Source organism: Sus scrofa, chromosome 10 (genome assembly GCF_054392235.1).
Source record: "Sus scrofa isolate SSC_HxYL_T2T_F1_AM1 chromosome 10, Sscrofa_HxYL_maternal_Yorkshire_Landrace_v2.0, whole genome shotgun sequence".
Taxonomy (NCBI): Eukaryota; Metazoa; Chordata; class Mammalia; order Artiodactyla; family Suidae; genus Sus; species Sus scrofa.
Window position 1 is genome coordinate 58,822,231 of NC_139392.1, and position 19,198 is coordinate 58,841,428.

The 19,198-nt window shown below is 44.8% G+C and overlaps 1 protein-coding gene and 1 pseudogene across 5 annotated transcripts in view; one reads left to right on the forward strand and one right to left on the reverse strand.

Moving 5' to 3' along the window:
• Nucleotides 1–19,198, reverse strand: part of DNAI1 (dynein axonemal intermediate chain 1) — a 79,259-nt gene that overhangs the window by 34,549 nt on the left and 25,512 nt on the right. For all 5 annotated transcript variants that reach the window (XR_014817772.1, XR_014817773.1, XM_084979854.1 and 2 more), the window contains 3 exons: nucleotides 10,987–11,019; nucleotides 8,474–8,572; nucleotides 8,244–8,324 (listed from right to left, as the gene is read on the reverse strand). Coding sequence is in view for 3 of the 5 variants with exons in the window: in XM_084979854.1 (XP_084835980.1) it covers nucleotides 8,244–8,324; nucleotides 8,474–8,572; nucleotides 10,987–11,019 (213 nt within the window). In the remaining 2 variants the exon portion in view is untranslated. The remainder of the gene's footprint in view (nucleotides 1–8,243; nucleotides 8,325–8,473; nucleotides 8,573–10,986; nucleotides 11,020–19,198) is intronic.
• On the forward strand, nucleotides 9,540–9,698 carry LOC110255733 (small ribosomal subunit protein eS27-like pseudogene; annotated as a pseudogene).

Genomic DNA, 19,198 nt, shown 5'->3' on the forward strand with positions numbered 1-19,198 from the left:
AAGGGGGCTGAGTCAGACGAGGGGGGCCCCCACAGGGCAGGGTTCAGCATATAATCTGCCTTCACACTAAAGGCCTAATATAGTCCTTCTGTTAACAGAGTTCTAACTTAGGAAATCCTTAGTTAGCCTGATGTTTTCACTGCATTCTAGTTTAAAGAAGAGGAAGCAAATGAAGTTGTTGGTTTTTTAACTTCTCATTAAGACATTTTTGGGGGCTTGGCTCTGCTTTTTAAATTTTATTGAAGTATTGGAGTTCCCTTTGTGGCTCAGTGGGTTACAAACCTGATTAGTATCCACAAGGATGCGGGTTTGATCCTCGGTCAGTGGGTTAAGGATCCGGCATTGCCGTGAGCTGTGGTGTAGGTCGCAGAAGTGGCTCAGATCTGACCCAGATCTGTGGCTGTGGTGCAGGCCAGCAGTTGTAGCTCTGATTTGACCCCTAGCCTGGGAACCTCTATATGTTGTGGGTGCGGCCCTAAAAAGACAAAATAAATTAATTAATTTTATTGCAGTATATATGATATACCATATTAGATAAGTTACAGGTGTTTAATACAGAGATTACCAATTTTAAAAGTTATATTCCAATTATAGTTATTATAAAATATTGGCTATATTCACCGTGTTGTATAATATATCCTTGTAAATTATTTTATACGCAATCATTTGTACCTCTTAATCCCCTACCCCTTTATTGCCCTTCCTCCTTCCCTCTCCCTACTGGGAACCACTAGTTTGTTCTCTGTATCTGTGAGTCTGCTTTTCTTTTAATGTTCACTAGTTTGATATATATATATGGTCATAGCAGGCAGTGGCTTTATATGGGATCTCAGTTCCCAGTCAGGGATTGAACCCAAGCCACAGTGGTGAAAGTGCCGAGTCCTAGCCACTAGACCACCAGTAAACTCCCTAGTTTGCTATATTTTTTGGATTCCATACACGTGATATCATAAAATGTCTTTCTTTGTCTAACTTATTTAACTTAGCATAATACCCCAAGTCCATCCATGTTGTTGTGAAGAGCAAAATTTCATTTTTATGGTTGAATAGTATTCCACTGTGTGTGAGTGTCTGTACACATACACACACTCACATACACTGCATCTTTAGCCATTCATCTGTTGGACATATAGTTTCCTTCCATATCTTGGCTGCTGTAAATAGTGCTGCTGTGAACATTGGGGTGCGGATGTCTTTTTGATTTAATGTTTTTGTCTTTTCCAGATATATACCCAGGAGTAGAATTCCTGGGTCATATGGTAGTTCTAGTTTTCAGTTTTTGAGAAACCTCCATAATGTTTTCCACAGTGTCTGCATCAATTTACATTCCCGCCAACAGTGTACGAGGGTTCTCTTTTCTCCAGTCCTCACCAACATTTGCTGTCTGTAGTCTTTTTGATGATAGCCTTTCTGACAGGCGAGAGGTGATAGCTCATTGTGGTTTTGATTTGCATTTCCCTGATGATTAGCCATGTTGAGCATCTTTTCTTTTCTCTTTTCTCTCTCTCTTTTTTTTTTTTTGTCTTTTTTTGCCTTTTCTAGGGCTGCTCCCGTGGTATATGGAGGTTCCCAGGCTAGGGGTCCAATTGGAGCCGTAGCCACCAGCCTACACCACAACCACGGCAATGTGATCTGAGCCGAGTCTGCGACCTACACCACAGCTCGTGGCAACGCCGGATCCTTAACCCACTGAGCGAGGCCAGGGGTTGAACCTGCAACCTCATGGTTCCTAGTCGGATGCGTTAACCACTGTGCCACAACAGGAACTCCAAGCATCTTTTCATATGTCTGTTAGTATCTATGGGTCCTCTTTGGAAAAATGTCTATTTAGGTCTACTGCCCATTTTTTAATAATGATTTTTATTTCTTCCATTATAGTTGGTTTACAGTGTTCTGTCAATTTCTACTGTACAGCAAAGTGACCAGTCACATATACATATATAATACACTCTTTTTCTCATATTATCCTCCATCATGCTCCATCACAAGTGACTAGATATAGTTCTCTGTGCTATACAGCAGCATCTCAGTGCTTATCCATTCCAAAGGCAATAGTTTGCATGCATTAACTCCAGATTCCCAGTCTATCCTGCTCCCTCCCCCTCCCTCTTGGCAACCACAAGTCTATTCTCCAAGTCCATGAGTTTCTTTTCTGTGGAAAGATTTATTTGTGCCATATATTAGACCAGATTCCAGATATAAACAATATCATATGATATTTGTCTTTCTCTTTCTGACTTACTTCACTTAGTAGGAGAGTCTCTAGTTCCATCCATATTGCTGCAAATGGCATTATTTTGTTCTTTTTTATGTCTGAGTAGTATTCCATTGTGCATATATATGTCTTCTTCTTTTTTTTTCTTTTTTTTTGTCTTTTCTAGGGCTGCTCCCATGGCATATGGAGGTTCCCAGGCTAGGGGTCCAATTGGAGCTGTAGCTGCCAGTCTATGCCAGAGCCACAGCAACGCGGGATCCAAGCCACGTCTGTAACCTACACCACAGCTCACGCCAACGCCAGATCCTTAACCCACTGAGCAAGGCCAGGGATCAAACCTGCAACCTCATGGTTCCTAATCAGATTTGTTAACCACTATGCCACAACAGGAACTCCAAATACCACATCGTCTTAAACCATTCATCTGTTGATGGACATTTAGGTTGTTTCCTTGTCTTGGCTATTGTGAATAGTGCTGCAATGAACATACGGGTGCATGCATCTTTTTCAAGGAAAGTTTTTCTGCCCATTTTTAATCTGGTTGTTTGGGGTTTTTGATGTTGAACTGTAAGAGCTGTTTATATATTTTGGATATTAACTCCCATTTCAGTCATATTACTTGCAAATATTTTCTGCCATTCAGTATGTTGTCTTTTCATTTTGTGGATGGTTTCCTTTGTTGTGCAAAAGCTTTTAAGTTTAATTAAGTCTCGTGTTTATTTTTGCTTTTATTTCCTTTGCTTTATAAGAGAGACAGCCCTCCCCCCAAAATACTGGTATGATTTATGTCAGAGTGTTCTGTCTGTGTTTTCCTCTAGGAGTTTCATAGTTTCTAGTCATACATTTAGGTCCTTAATAGATTGTGAGTTTATTTTGTATATGGTGTGGAGGGGTGTTTTAATTTCATTATTTTACATGTAGCTGTTAAAGACATATTTTAAAACACGTTTTTCCAGGAGTTCCTCCTTGTGGCTCAGCAGTTAACAAACCAGACTAGTATCCATGAGGATGAAGGTTCAATCCCTGGCCTTGCTCAGTGGATTAAGGATCTGGCGTTGCTGTGATCTGTGGTGTAGGTCAAAGACTTGGCTCAGATCCCACGTTGCTGCGGCTGTGGTATAGGCCAGCAGCTATAACTCCGATTTGACCCCTAGCCTGGGAACCTCCATATGCTGCAGGTGTGACCCTAAAAATATAAATAAAGAAATAAACAAAATAAAATAAAATACCTACTTCCACCTCTGAGCAGCTCTGGATTTACCTGCCACTGGCCCCTACATCCATGCTAAGGGCTCCTGTGTGGCCACCTCAGAGAGGTCACATACAGGCACCACAGACACCTGGCCTGGCCTTTTCTCCACTCTGTTGAGTGGATGCCTGGGCTGAATAGATCTTCAGAGACACCAAGTTCCCAATTCCCCTGTTCCATATAAGAGGATCACAGAAATCTAGAAAAGGTTTGCGTTTGGTGCTTGTCAGGTCACATAGCAAATGAGAAGTGGGGCTAGTATTAAGGGCCAGGCACCCTTGTTCATTCCTTCTTTAACAAGTCATTTTTGCATAGACACAATGAGCCAAGTACTTCCTAGGTTTAGGAGCTATAAAGCTTAGCAAAAGCAGACATGAGCCCTGTTTTCACAGAGCCTATAGCCTGGTTCCTCTAGGCCGCCCCCCTCATTGATCAGCATCCTAATCCCAAAGTTGACTTTGAGACCAGGGGTCCCTTTCTTTTTTTTTTTTTTTTTTTGCCTTTTTAGGACTGCATCGTCGGCATATGGAAGTTCCCCAGTCTAGCAGTCAAATGAGAGCTGCAGCTGCTGGCCTACACCACAGCCACAGCAACACCAGATCCCAGCCACGTCTGCGACCTAAACCACAGCTCATGGCAATGCCAGATCCTTAACCCACTGAGCGAGGCCGGGATTGGACCCATATCCTCACAGATGCTAGGTGAATTCATTTCTACTGGGCCACAGTGGGAACTCCCGTCCCTTCCTTTCTTAAAAACAGTTCTTTCCAATACTTTTACAAGTCATCGAGAAAATGATTACATTTGTCTGGCACACCCATGGCCCCAAATGTACCAGACACAGCTGTCCCTGGAGGACTGCAAGAATGACTGGTTTTGCACACATAGTTGGGACACCCGGCCTTAAAAAGTCATCACAAAGCTCTTCCTCTCTAAGTAACTCAGATGAATGAGGAGAAGGGATAGTGCAGTGGTTTAGAGCATGGTCTGTGGATGTGGGCAGAATTGGATTCAACTCTTGATTCTGCCCCCATTACTTGCATGATCTGGGGCTTAACCACGCTAATCCTTAAGCTCTTCACCTGCAAAATGAAGATAATAATATCTAATTTGCAGAACAGTTTTAAGTATTGAAAATAATGAAAGAGGAGTTCCCATTGTGGCTCAGCAGTTAACAAATCCAACTAATATCCATGAGGAGGCGGGTTCGATCCCTGGCCTTGCTCAGTGGGTTAAGGATCTGGCGAGCTGTGGTGTAGGTCTCAGACGTGGCTTGGATCCCACGTTGCTGTGGCTGTGGCATAGGTCAGCAGCTGTAGCTCTGATTCTACTGCTAGCCTAAGAACTTCCATGTGCCGTAGGTGCTTTTTTTCTTTAAAAAAAAAGCAAAAAAATAAAATAAAAATGAAATAGTAACTATTATTATGACAATGGAGAGTCCCATGGGAATAAATTATCCCTATAGTTGTCATTTGAGATTTCATTTTTGGAGTTCCCGTTGTGGTACAGCAGAAACAAATAAGTCTAGTATCCATGAGGATGCGGGTTCAATCCCTGGCCTCGCTCAGTGGGTTAAGGATCCATTGTTGCTGTGAGCTGTGGTGTAGGGTGTAGGTCACAGACACGGCTTGGGATCCCACATTGCTGAGACTGTGGTGCAGGCCGGCAGCTGTTTCTGCCATTAGCCTGAAATTCCATATGCTGAGGGTGTGGCCCTAAAAAGCAAAAAAAAAAAAAAAAAAAAAGAGAGAGAGAAAGATTTCATCTTCATCCTGTCCTCAGGATTGACTAGGACCTTCCTCTTCAGTTTAGGGATGGAATTCAAATCCCATTGCTTCTGCGAAAGGAGGTGAGGCATGCCTAGATCTGAACCATCTGCCTCTTCAGTTCAGCACTTCAAGGAAATTTTGGAGACCAAAAGCTCTTGGATCTCAGTAAAGGACCAACAAAATGGAGACCAGCTCTGCAGGAGGATGCCAGGCGGGCCTGGGCAGCGTTAGAAGCTTGGATAAGGTGAGCCTGCCTGGGAGGGTGTGGTCTATAGCTACCCAGCCTTCAGCTGACTCACAGGAATTTTTTTCTAATAACTGGGCTACCCAGAGGGCAAGGGAGGTGCACTGGCACCAACCCTCTGCCCATGACATGCCTCCCATGGCCGGGACACTGAGTCCTAGAGAGACCTTCTTTCAGATGTCAGAACAGGAGCCCATAGAGCTCAGTGCATCCCACTCCAGCATAAGTTCAGGGGGACAAGGCAGCGCCCTCTCCCCCTTTACGGGCTGCCCAAGGAATGCCATCAGTGCAACTCCAGAACGGAAGCTCTCAAGAAATACATCTGGATTTGTTCCAACCTCTTTGTGGAGGGGGCTGCCTACTCAATCCGAAATAAGAAACAGTGTGTCCAAAAAGCAGTTCACAAAAATTGGTACATAAATGTTCACAGCAGCATTATTCATAATAGCCAAGAAGCAGAAACAATCCAAATGTCCATAACTGATGAATGAATAAGTGCAATATGGTACGTTCATACAACTTTTATGTGGCAATAAAAAGTGAAGTACTGATACATATTACAACATGGAAGAAGCTTGAAAACAGCATGCTAAATGAAAGAAGCCAGTCACAAAGGATGGCATATTGTTTGATTCCTTTTATATGAAATGTCCAGAACAGGCAAATCTATGGAGATGGAAAATGGATTCATAGTTGCCTAAGGCTGGAAAGAATAGAGGACCCTGGGAGGTCCCATTGTGGTGCAGTGGAAACGAATCTGATTAGTATCCATGAGGATGCAGGTTCGATCCTGGTCTTGTTCAGGGGGTTAAGGATCCAGCTGTGGTGTGGGTTGCAGACATGGCTCGGATCCCCTAGCCTGGGAACTTCCATATGCCACAAGTGCAGCCTCATAAAGCAAAAAAAAAAAAAAAAAAAAAAAAAAAAGTAGGACAGGGAGTGACAGCTAAGAGGTATGGGGTTTCTTTTGGGGGAAATGAAAGTGGTCTAAAATTGATTGTGGTGATAGTTACATAATCTGTGAACATGCTAAAAGCAACTGAATTGTACACTTTAAATAGGGTGATTCTATGGTATGTAAATTATCTCTCAATAAAACTGTTTTTAAAAAAGAGAAAGAGGAGTTCCCTGGTGGCCTAGCAGGTTAGATATCTAGCATTGTCATTGTCGAGGCTCAGGTCATGGCTGTGGCACAGGTTTGATTCCTGACCTAGGAACTTCCACATGCCAGAGAGAAATTGCTAATAGTGATTGTCCGCAAGGAGAGGGTCAGAAGAGGGAGGTTTAATTTTCATTGTATTTTCATTGTTCTTTTGAATCTTTTGAAATTTGTACCAGGGTTTCTAGATTTCTATCATATATTCGAAAGTGTGTGTGTTTGTGTGTGTGTGTTGTGTGTACATTTTTTAAAAGAATCAGTATAATGTTGCTTTCAATGCAAACCAGTCCAAATTTTGCTTTGAAGCCTGGCTGTGTGATTTTGTCACTTGTTTCATCTAATTTATCCTTGGTTTTGATAAAATGAAGATAAAAATAGTTTCTGTTTTAGAAACCTGAGGATTAGATGAGATACCCTATGTAAAATTCTAATATAGAATGAGACACTGGCACACAGTGAGCATGGAATAAACAGATCTTCAAATAATGAAATAAAAAACACATTGATCACTTCCACTTCAGCTCAAATCATATTCGCACATTTTCTTCAGTCAGTTCTCACAGGAGCTGACCTTGGTGTGGCTGAAAACAGTGTTCTCCCCATTAAAGACGTGCCACATATGTACCTCCCAAGTGAGATGGTGCCCAGACAACGTGTACCAAAGGCAGGCCCTGATGGAGCTGGCTGCCCGCCTGGCTGTGTTGAGCCTGCGGGGGCCTTTGCCAGCGGGAGGGACAGGCCAGCTCATTGTCCAGAAGGGAGCCTCTCCTCCACCAGGTGTCTGGCTGGAGGAACACCCCCCCCAGCCCCTGGAGACCCAGCAGTTGACTCTAGTGACAAACACGTTGTGTGCATTGGAAAAAGTATTTTTCTAACCAAATGATTCACTTCGGGATTCCTGAACAGAATGGCCCAGCAGGGTACTTAAGACAATGCAGTTAGCAAAGGCTGAAGGGAGAGCCATAAAGAAATCTCAAAAACTTCTGGAAAACTCCATGTACAGTCTCAGGGTTCCCACTGAAGACCTCAGGTTTTTTTTCTTGTTACAGTGCACCCTCGGCCTATGAAAGTTATGGGCTAGGGGTCAAATTGGAGCTGCAGCTGCTGGCCTACACCACGGCCACAGCAAGGCTGGATCCTTAACCCACTGAGTGAGGCCAGGGATTGAACCTGCATCCTCATGGATACTAGTCGGGTTCTTAACCCACTGAGCCACAATGGGAACTTCCAGAGACCTCAGTTTAAAGTTGAGCTCTTTATTTATTTTTAAAAATTTTTTGTCTTTTTGCCTTTTCTAGGGCCACTCCCGCGGCATATGGAGGTTCCCAGGATAGGGGTCCAATTGGAGCTATAGCCGCTGGCCTACGCCAGAGCCATAGCAACTCGGGATCCGAGCCACGTCTGCAACCTACACCACAGCTCACAGCAACGCTGGATCCTTAATCCACTGAGCAAGGGATCGAACCCACAACCTCATGGTTCCTAGTTGGATTCGTTAACCACTGCGCCATGACGGGAACTCCTAAAGGTGAGCTCTTTAATAGCAGAGAGGCAACAAGCAAGTCAAGGAGCACCTAGAGGGTCCAACCCCAGAGGAGATGACTTACTTTGAAGCTGTACCTGACAATGTTCTGGGGTGCGTGTGGATTGTTGGCTGTCAGAATCCGGGTGAACTCCTCCTTTAGCTCCTAAGGGAGAGAAATACCAAGAGGGTCAAATGCAGAGGGCCCTGCCCCCTCGGAGGATCCCCCGGGCCGTCAGCAGACATCTCACACCCAGCTCCTGTGCAGGACACATCTCTAAAGAAGAAGCCAGAGTAGGGTGGCTGCTTACTTACCGCATCAGTCAAATCCAGCTGGTCAGGGGGTCTAACTGTGGCTTTGGACTGGGCCCATTCATCTGTCCCTTCCCCTACATCGGTCCCTGAATCTTCATCCTGGATGAAAACCTCACATGAGAATCGACAGTGCCTGATCTTCTGAGACAGGCAAGCAGCACTGCAGGAAGCCCTTCCACTCACAAATCCTCCCAGAAGCCAAGCTCTGCCCCGAAAACAGAGAACACAGCATGTACAGCAGACCACTCATGGATGAGTCCAAACTGCTCAGGCCGGAGTTCTCATTGCTTGGAAGATCACGGCTACCTCCACCCTGGGGGTCCGGCCTTAGCCACAGCATTGTGGTGGGCCTTTCCATCGCGGGGGAACCAGAAGAACTGGCTCCTCCTTACTGCTTCCCATACAGCCTGGAAGCTAATAGCCAGGACCAGCTGCGGAAGGACACGCAGCTGTCCTTCAAGCTGCTTCAACTCTAAATCACATTTTACCTTCTACTTTGCCACCCTCAGGTTACTCTACAGCAGTACTCTCAGTACTTGGTGACTTTAAGCCTCATAGCCCCATCGAAGGCTGAGAGCAAAAAAAAAAAAAATCCAAGACTAGAAGCTTTCCCCTTCCCTGATAGACAATTAAATACTTTTCCAAAGTGGTCCGTGACATGCTAAAAAATGTTCACCCTCACTAGCAATCAAAGATATACAAAGTAAAACCATGCCATTTTTTTTCTGCTAAAAAAACTGGTGGGAGTTCCCTTTGTGCCTCAGTGGTTAACGAACCTGACTAGGATCCATGAGGATGTGGGTTCCATCCCTGGCCTCGCTCAGTGGGTTAAGGATCCAGCATTGCTGTGAGCTGTGGTATAGGTCAGTAGCTCTGATTCGACCCCTAGCCTGGGAACTTCCATATGCTGTGGGGGTGGGCCTAAAAAGCAAAACAAAACAAAACAAACTGGTGAAGGGTGGTGACGTCCTCTCCATGAGAACAAGCAAAGGATCTCCTTCATTCCTCTCCAAAAGAGAAGAGGAAACACAAGAAGTGCCTGGTGCAGAGCCCCAGTTCCTACTTCATGGATGTGAAATGCCCAGGATGCTACAAAGATGTTGGCCATCTTAAGCCAACATGCACAAGTGGTTTTGTGTGTCAGCTGCTCTACTGTCCTCTGCCAGCCCACAGGAGGCAAAGCAAACCTTACAGAGGATGTTCCTTCAGACAGAAGCAGCACTAACAGCACCCTGAATCAAGATGAATGGGAAGGCATCCCAATAAATATACCTTGGGTACAAAAAAAAAAAAAAAAAAAAAAAAAAGAAAAAGTGAAAACTAAAACCAAACCAAGATAACAAAGGTAATATCTAGTCCTGGCAAGGCTGTGGGAAAATGGGCACCCATAAAATAGTGCGACGTTTCTAAAAAGCAATTTGGAAATATTTATCAAAAGCCTAGGAGTTCCAGTTGTGGCTCAGTGATTAACAAATCCGCCTAGGAACCATGAGGTTGCAGGTTTGATCCCTTGCCTCGCTCAGTGGGTTAAGGATCTGGCGTTGCCATGAGCTGTGGTGTAGTTCGCAGACGCAGCTCAGATCACACGTTGCTGTGGCTCTGGTGTAGGCCGGCAGCTACAGCTCCAATTAGACCCCTAGCCTGGGAACCTCCATGTGCTGCAGGTGCAGCCCTAGATAAGACAAAAAAGACAAAAAAAAAAAAAGAAAAGCCTAATAAGTGTTTATACTCTTTGACCCACATTTCTATGTATAGGAATTTATATTAAGAAATAACAAGGGAGGAGTTCCTGTAGTGGCTCAGCGGTAAGGAACCTGACTATGATCCATGAGGATGCAGGTTTACTCCCTGGCCCCGCTCAGTGGGTTAAGGATCTGGCATTTACTGTGGTATAGGATGGCAGCTGCAGCTCAGTTAGACCCCTAGCCTGGGAACTTCCATATGCTGCAGGTGTGGCCCTAGAAACACCGAAAGAAAGAGTGAGAGAGAAAGACAGATAGACAGACCGACAGACGGAAGGAAGGAAGGAAGGAATCAAGGATATGCCTAAAGATTTAAATGCATGAATATTTGTTGGGGGATTGATCGTAATAGTGAGAAAGAGGAAATATTTATTTGTCCAATAAGGGGGCATGGTTGAACAAAATTGTAGAACAGCCTTAAGGAACACATGGTAAAATATTATGCAGTAATTTTGAATGATGCTATGAAAGTATATTTACTGGCAATGGAAAGTATTCTAAATATATTGTGTAAAAAGCAGACTATAAAATAACATACAGTGTGATTCCATTTTAAAATAAATACATGTAATTTTCATATATGCATAGAAATACCTGGGAGGATATAGCTTCACATGTTAACTAAGAGGTTTCCTGGGGTGATGAGCTTAAGGGTGATTTAAGTGTTCTTTTTGCTCATTTGAATTTTCTCTAAGCACACAGAGCTAATATTTCAATGGAACGAATGCTATTAGCTTCTTGCTGGGAGACTGTGGCAGCCTCAGCACTTACTTTCTTCCTGGCTCCTCTTCCCATGGTGAAGCTCTGAAAGAATAGAAACAGAAGGTAAGTTATAAGTGAATCCCTAAGGGGATATCAGAAACACTGCTACAGGGAGGCTTTGGCCAAGGGACCTCGGAGACAAGGGACATTGAGCTTCCCCAAGTCTCATGAAGAGTCCTCCCTGGCAGCATGGCCCAGCTAAGGGGACCCTACATCTGCGGCAGCCCCATTCCAGCATCAAGGGGACTGATCCATGAAGAGCAACCAGGGAATTTAGCACCTGGCATTTCCAATTTGCAACTAGTTCAACAAAGTTTTTTTTTTTTTTTTTTTTTTTGCTTTTTGCTTTTTAGGGCTTACCCATGGCATATGGAAGTTTCCAGGCTAGGGGTCAAATTGGAACTTCAGTTGCTGGCCTACGCCACAGCCACAGCAACAAAGGATCCAAGCCATGTCTGTGACCTAAACGACAGCTCACAAGCCAGGGATCAATCCTGCATCCTCATGGATCCTAGTTGGGTTCGTTAACTGCTGAACCATAAAGGGAATGCCTCAACAAAGATTTTTAAGATATGGAGTTCCCATCATGGCACAGTAGTTAACGAACCCAACTAGGAACCATGAGGTTTCAGGTTAAATCCCTCCTCACTCAGTGGGTTAAGGATCTGGCATTGCCGTGAGCTGTGGTGTAGGTCACAGATGTGGCTTGGATCCCGCGTTGCTGTGGCTGTGGTGTAGGCTGGCGGCTACAGCTCCGATTAGACGCCTAGCCTGGGAACCTCCATATGCCTCGGGAGTGGCCCTTGAAAAGGCAAAATGACGAAAGAAAGAAAGAAGGAAGGAAGGAAGGAAAGAAAAAAATGTATGCTCTAGGCACTAGAGATACAATGGTAGCAAAAATAGGAGTTCCTGTCATGGCTTAGTGGTTAATGAATCTGACTAGGAACCATGAGGTTGTAGGTTCTATCCCTGGCCTTGCTCAGTGGGTTAAGGATCTGGCATTGCCGTGAGCTATGGTGTCGGTCGCAGGCATGGCTCGGATCCCACGTTGCTGTGGCTGTGGTGTAGGCTGGTGGCTACAGCTCCAATTAGACCCCTAGCCTGGGAGCCTCCATATGCTGTGGGTGCAGCCCTAGAAAAGACAAAAAGACCAAAAAAAAAAAAAATATATATATATACTAAGCGCTCATCTCTGTACTAGGCATTAAGGGGATTTTGAGGGCAGATTATATTCGTGAACACTTGTTTGGGATGAACGTTTGGGTACTTCGTTTTGTACACTGCTGTCTCTGAACATAGTAGGTGTTCAAAGTACGTATCAAATACATAAATGAATGCCACCAAACCATTAATAATCATGATCCTGGGAAAAAATGTTTTTCCTCTCCAGGCTTGCTTCCTCATCGGTAAAATGCATTAAGGTTGGATATGATGACTTTCCAGTTCTAACATGCCAAAATGTTATGTTCCTAAGAGCAGCATGCTTGATTCAACTTGATAAACATTTGTTGAGCATCTACCTTTGGGTCAGGGACTAACTTGAACAGTAGGACAAGGATGGAGAGAGACGAGGTCCCTACCCCAATGTGCTCGGGATCCACGGAGGACAAACAAGTATGATCACTGCTCATCATTTACCCACTCACTCAGCACATGTTCTTTTAAAAAAAATTTTTTAGGTGTTCCCATCTTGGTTCAGTGGTTAACGAACCCGACTAGTATCCATGAGGACGCAGGTTCAATCCCTGGCCTAGCTCAGTGGGTTAAGGATCTGGCATTGCCGTGAGCTGTGGTGTAGGTCATAGATGCAGCTTGGATCTGGTGTTGCTGTGGCTGTGGTGTAGGCCAGTGGCTACAGCTCCAATTGGATCCCTAACCTGGGAACCTCCATATGCTGCAGGTATGGCCCAAAAAAGACAAAAAAATTTTTATTATAGTTGATTTACAGTGTTCTGTCAATTTCTGCAAAGTGACCCACTCACTCAGAGTATTTTTTTTTTTTAACTTAGGAGTTAGTTCAGGGCTTGGAGTATATATATATTTATATATATATATATACTTTTTCTCCTGTTATCTTCTATCATGTTCTATCAAAAGTGCTTGGATATGGTTCCCTGTGCTATACAGCAGGACCTCATTGCTTATCCATTCTAAATGTAATAGTTCTCATCTACTAACCCCAATCAGCACATGTTCTTTTGAAAGTCTGTTGTGTGCCAGCAATAGAGACATGTGCACCCAGGGTGCTATAGGAAGGCGCAGAGGCACCTACCCAGCCAAGGTGCACAAGAAAGGCTCCCAGAGGTGGCTATTTCATAGCTCAGTATCAAGAGACAAGTATGGGTCGTCCAAGTGGAGACAGTACTTTTCAGAGAGGCTTTTTTCAGAAGAAGAAAACAGCACGTACACTGGCAGGAGCAGAGCAATGGCAGAGACGGTAAAATGTTCCATCAAACAAACCAACCAAACCCCTTCAGTATATATGCACTGAGCAGTTGTTTCAGGTGATGAAGCAAGAGGGAGATCAGTGGAGGCCAGAGATGGAGGGAGGGGCTCTTGGAAGAAGCAGGTCTAGGGCCCTGAAGGAGGGGTCAGGGCAGCGGAGAGGCTGGAGGGCACATGTTGGTGGCAGCTCAGCACACCCAGCAGAGACCTCGGCTCTCAGCGCTCGCTGACTGCCTGTGTGATCTTGGGTAGGTCTCTGGGCCTTGGTTTCTCAAATGCAAAGTGAGGGAGTCAGACTGGAAGGGCTCTTACAGCCTCCCTGGCAGGGTCTGTGGGAGAGGCTTTGGTGGTGGGGGGAGGAAAGGGATTCCAGGGGGGCTGGAGGGGGAGAAGGGCTGGGAATGTTGGTGGTAGGGCGGCAGCCGGATTCAGTTTCTGCCAGGTTGCCAGGGTTCCCAGGGATGGGAACCCTTCTCTGAGGCTAAGCTGTAGGAGCCAGAAAGCTGCTTTCCTTTGAAGAGCCTCTGATCCCTAAGGTAACAGGATAAAAGTGTCACAACGTCCAACAGCTTTCTGGCCCACGACAGAGCACTGGAGGGCCAAACCCCAAACCCAACTGCCAGCCTTAAATAGAAAACGAGATCCAGTTACCATTGCCCCCCGTAAATATGTCTGTAAAACATTTATCTGGCAATAAAAGAACTGACAAGGCAATTTGAGTGTAATTGTTTTTGGCAGTTGGAAATATTTCAATTAACACACTATAAAAGCCACACTATAATAAATGCAAAACAGGCCAATGAAGTCAGCTACAGCCCTGACTTCCCAACCACGGCAAAGGAGATTGAATGTCAGACTGCCACTTTGGGCCCTTGGTCTTCCAGAAGGAGAAGCCTGAGACAGACAAGCCTGAATTCCTGAAAAGCTTTTGACGGTTCCTCCCAGAAGCTGTCTAACCACAGAAGAAGAAAGCCTGCCGTCCCTCCTCTGGCCCTCAGAACTCTATCATCTGGCCCCACAGCTCTGATCCAGCCTGCCTGCCCACCCCTCTGAAATCGAGCCTAGCAAGGCTACTCACATTTGCCGAGCTTGGCCTCGGCTTTCTCACCTCTGCACTGTGGCTTTCACCCTTCCTCCTGCCATCTCCCCCCCGCCACCATTTCTGCCAAACAAAATCCTACCCAACTAGCCTCTGCCAGTCCATTATCTAATCCGGACCTTTCTCCCACCTCCCTCTACTCTTCCTGTCTTAACTCTGAGCAAGGCTCTGGCCCACTTCCCATCACCACCACAAGCACGGGCTGCTGTGAGAGGAAGGATGAAATGTGTCTTCAAACAGACACTGTCGTCTCTGGGGTTTGGTCTGCAAAAGGGGGCAGTGTTATGAAAAGAAACATAATACTGCAGTGCACATCAGGGGCAGCTTGGAGATTCCAGCAAAGGAGGTCCACCATTCTTTTTGTTTTTTTCTCATTTTAAAAAGTTTTTTTTGAAGTCTAGTTGAATTACAGTGTTGTGATCATTTCTCTGTATGAAAAGTGATTCCATTATACCTGTACACAAGGTCCACAGTTCTAATTCATTGACCAAAGAATATCCTTTACTCTTGAATAAGGCATTCTGTGAAGTCAAGGGAGGAGCCTATGGAGGAGTAGGGGCAGGAAGAAGGACCACCCCACGCCCCCCATCCAACCACCGTGGTAGTGGGAGTAACTCTAGTGATCAGTGGGATAACAGATGTCCCAGCCTGAACTCCTTTATCCTTGAGCTGTTTTCTATTCTCATCATCACAGATTTTGGTGTGAGCATCCTCATGGCAGGAACTGATAACAACTCAGCTGCCTAGAGGCCACTTATCCGTTCTCTTACAGGATCTGATTTTGCTGAGGGGTCCCGCATTCCTTCTTGAAACTTCTCTGCCTCCATTTCCATGTCACCAGCCTCTCCAACAGTTCTTTCTCAATATCCTTGATCCCCTCCAAGAATGTATGCTTGACCTCTCTAAGGCTTCTAGTTCTCCACTCTCCCCTTGGGTGCTCTTATCCCTGCCCATAGATTTAATCTTCCACCTTATGATGAAGCTCAAATCGCTTTCTTCTTTTTATTTTATTTTATTTTATTTTATTTTATTTTATTTTATTTTATTTTATTTTTATTTTTGTCTTTTTGCCTTTTCTAGGGCCACTCCCGCGGCATATGGAGGTTCCCAAGCTAGGGGTCGAATCGGAGCTGTAGCCACCAGCCTACGCCACAGCCACAGCAATGTGGGATCCGAACCGCATTGCAACCTACACCACAGCTCACGGCAACGCTGGATCCTTAACCCCCTGAGCGAGGCCAGGGATTGAACCCGCAACATCATGGTCCCTAGTCAGATTCTTAACCACTGAGCCACAACAGGAACTCCCTCAAATCTCTTTCTATACCTTAGACTTCCTAGAACCTCAGGTTCAGATTGAGGACAGAGTACTCAAACTCAGTATCTTTTAAAAACCAATCTCATTATGGTCTGTTTCCACCCCAATCATTATATTCTTTTTCCACCCCAAACTTCCATCTCCTTCAGTATTTCCTATCTCACTCAAGGGTGCCACCATTCAGAGGCACCCAGGTTGGAAACTGGGAGCCATCAAAGAGATACCTGCCGTTTCCTCACCCTCTTACGAGCATCATAGTTCAAAGTCTAGCAATTCTACCACTTTAATATCTTGTATAACTATCCTCTCGGTTTATACCCCTTTAATTCAGGCCCTTACTGTCTCTTGCTGAACTACATTTGATTTCCCTAACTCTACCTCCTCTCCACTCTAATAATTACTTTTCTTTGTTTTTAGCTGCACCTGTGGCATATGGAAGTTCCTGGGTCAGGGATTGAACCCTTGCCATAGCAGCAACCCCATCCACAGCAGCGACAGTACCAGATCCTTAATCTACTGAGCCACAAGGGAAATCCCATGATAATTATCCCTGTCATCATTTTCAACTATCCAGCACTTTCTCTAGGACAGTTATTTACTAAGCAGATTATGTGCATTATCTCACTTAATCTTCACAACCACCCTATGGGGAAGGAGCAATCATTATTCCTATTTTACAGATGGGGACACTGATCAAACACCTGACCCAAAGGTGACCAGGATTTGAACCCAAACTCATTTATTTATTTATTTATGTCTTTTTAGGGCCGCACCTGTGGCATGTGGAGGTTCCCAGGCTAGGGATCAAATCAGAGCTGTAGCTGCCAGCCTCCACCACAGCCACAGCCACGCCAGATCCAAGATGTGTCTGTGACCTACACCACAACTCATGGCAATGCCGGATCCTTAGCACTGAGCAAGGCCAGGAATCGAACCTGAGTCCTCATGGATGCTAGTCAGGTTCCTTACCGTGGAGCTATGGCAGGAACTCCTGAACCCAAACTCTTAATCACGAAAAGTGATCGTCCTAAAATATAAATTTGACCCCTCTCCTTATTTAAAGCCTCCAAAGCCTACCCACCAGTCATGAGATGAATCCAAACTCTCTAGCACAGTATTCATCTCATTTCCAACAGTCTTCCTGCCACAGCCATGGAAGAGTGCTTTGAAAATGAGAATTCTGTCTAAAATAATAAAACTATCTACAAAACAGAAACAGATTCGTGGACAGAGAGAACAGACTTGTGGGTGCAAAGGTGGAGAGGGCAGGGAGTGGGATAGACTGGGAGTTTGGGGTTAGTAGATGCAAAATATTATGTTTAGAATGGATAAGCAGTGAGATCTTGCTGTATAGCACAGGGAACTATATCCAGTGTCCTGGGATATATATGTATAACCGAGTCACTTTGCTGTACACCAGAAATTAGTTCAACATTGCAAATCAACTATAATGGAAGAGAGGGAGAAAGGGAGGGAGGAAGGAAGGAAAAGAAAATTCTGGGCAGTGTAGTAGATGATGATTATTGCCACCTACTGGGCATTTACCTGCACTTAGACTTGTTTGGGTATTTGCCCTACTGAACAGTGTAAGCAACCCATTTGTCCCTGAGCATATTTTAGGGGTAAGTAAGGAGACTGAAAATTCTTGAGCTGCTCCCTATCATGAAGCTATAATATTTAAAGAATATGTATGTGGGGAGTTCCCGTAATAGCTCAGTGGTTAACGAATCTGACTAGGAACCATGAGGTTGCAGGTTTGATCCCTGGCCCTGCTCAGTGGGTTAAGGATCCGGCACTGCCGTGAGCCGTGGTGTAGGTCGCAGACGTGGCTCGGATCTCGCATTGCTGTGACTCTGGTGTAGGCTGGTGGCTACAGCTCCAAATAGACCCCTAGCCTGAGAACCTCTATGTGCTGTGGTTGTGGCCCTCGAAAAGGCAGAAAGACAAAAAAAAAGAAAGAATATGTATGTGGAATTCCTGTCATGGCTCAGCAGTAACAAACCTGATTAGTATCCATGAGGATGCAGGTTCCATCCCTGGTCCTGCTCAGTGGATTAAGGATCTGGCATTGTCATGAGCTGTGGTGTAGGTCGTAGATGGCTCAGATCCTGCACGGCTGTGGTTGTGGCCTAGGCTGGCAGCTGCAGCCCTGATCCTTGGCACTTCCATATGCTGCAGGTACAACCCTAAAAAGCAAAAGACAAAACAAAACAAAAACAGGTATGTGTGATTAGATGTAGCCAGGGGCCCAAAATATGGGCTTTGAAGTCAACCATACCTGGGTTTAAGTCCCTTCACTGCCATCTGCTGGGTCTATGGCTCTAGGCAAATTACTTGTCTTCATTGAACTTGAGTGTCCTTATCTTTTACATGGGCCCCTTAAAATACCCTCTCCAGACAGTCATAGCCTTGTCATGATGGTTGAATGAGTCAGTTCATGTAAAGTGCACAGTGTTGTGCCTGGTCAGAGTTTGTGCTCAATAAATGATAGTTGGTAGCATTTTCATTCCCATATCCAGACCCCGCTCTGCCCTAAGCCACACAGGATCCATGTGGCCCACTGCTTCCTAGGAAGAACCTGCCCTAGGGATGACCAGGCTTCAGCAGCTTGCAGGTCCACGCCAGAGTTCAATGCTGAAACACATCTGTTCCTGGAAGGAGCAGCTCTTGGAAGCAGACCCACAGATGCCGCATCCTCCTCCCTAGGGCCCAGGAGACTTCGTTTACATTTCAGTTGTCTTGGTCTTTATTTTAAAACTCACTAACAGGTTTCCATTAAGCTAAATTGAAACTAAATACCTCACCAGCTTGCAGTTTCCGTTTCTAAAAGGGTAAAAGCTCTTAGTCTCAAAGGAATAGTAATTCACCGACAAATCTTCCTCCATCTACACTGACTACATTTCAAACCCCTGAGCCTAGTGTAGCTCTAAAGCTTACAGAAAGTGTCCAGTAAGCACAGCTGAAAGAGACCTCAACATTTTGAAACACTAGATGAAAGGTAACAGGCACTAACACACACTCCTGTGCGAATGCCAACTGATGCAAACTTTTTTAGGGTTATTTGGCAATAGCTGCCAAAATTGTAAATGCAGATACCCCTCAACTCAGAAACTCTGCTTTCATGAATTCTTCCTATAGAAATACGTGCAGAGATGTATATACAAAATTGCTTACTGCAGCATTTTTTTAAATAATATTTTTAAATGGGAAGAAAAATCTATTCATTGATAGGGGCCTAAAATTATGGTATGGCCATTCAATGGGATGTTATGCATATCTTTTTAAAGATTGAGGTAAACTTTTATGTATTGTTATGGAGAGCTCTCCAAGCTTTTTTACTGTTAAATTAAAAAAAAAGC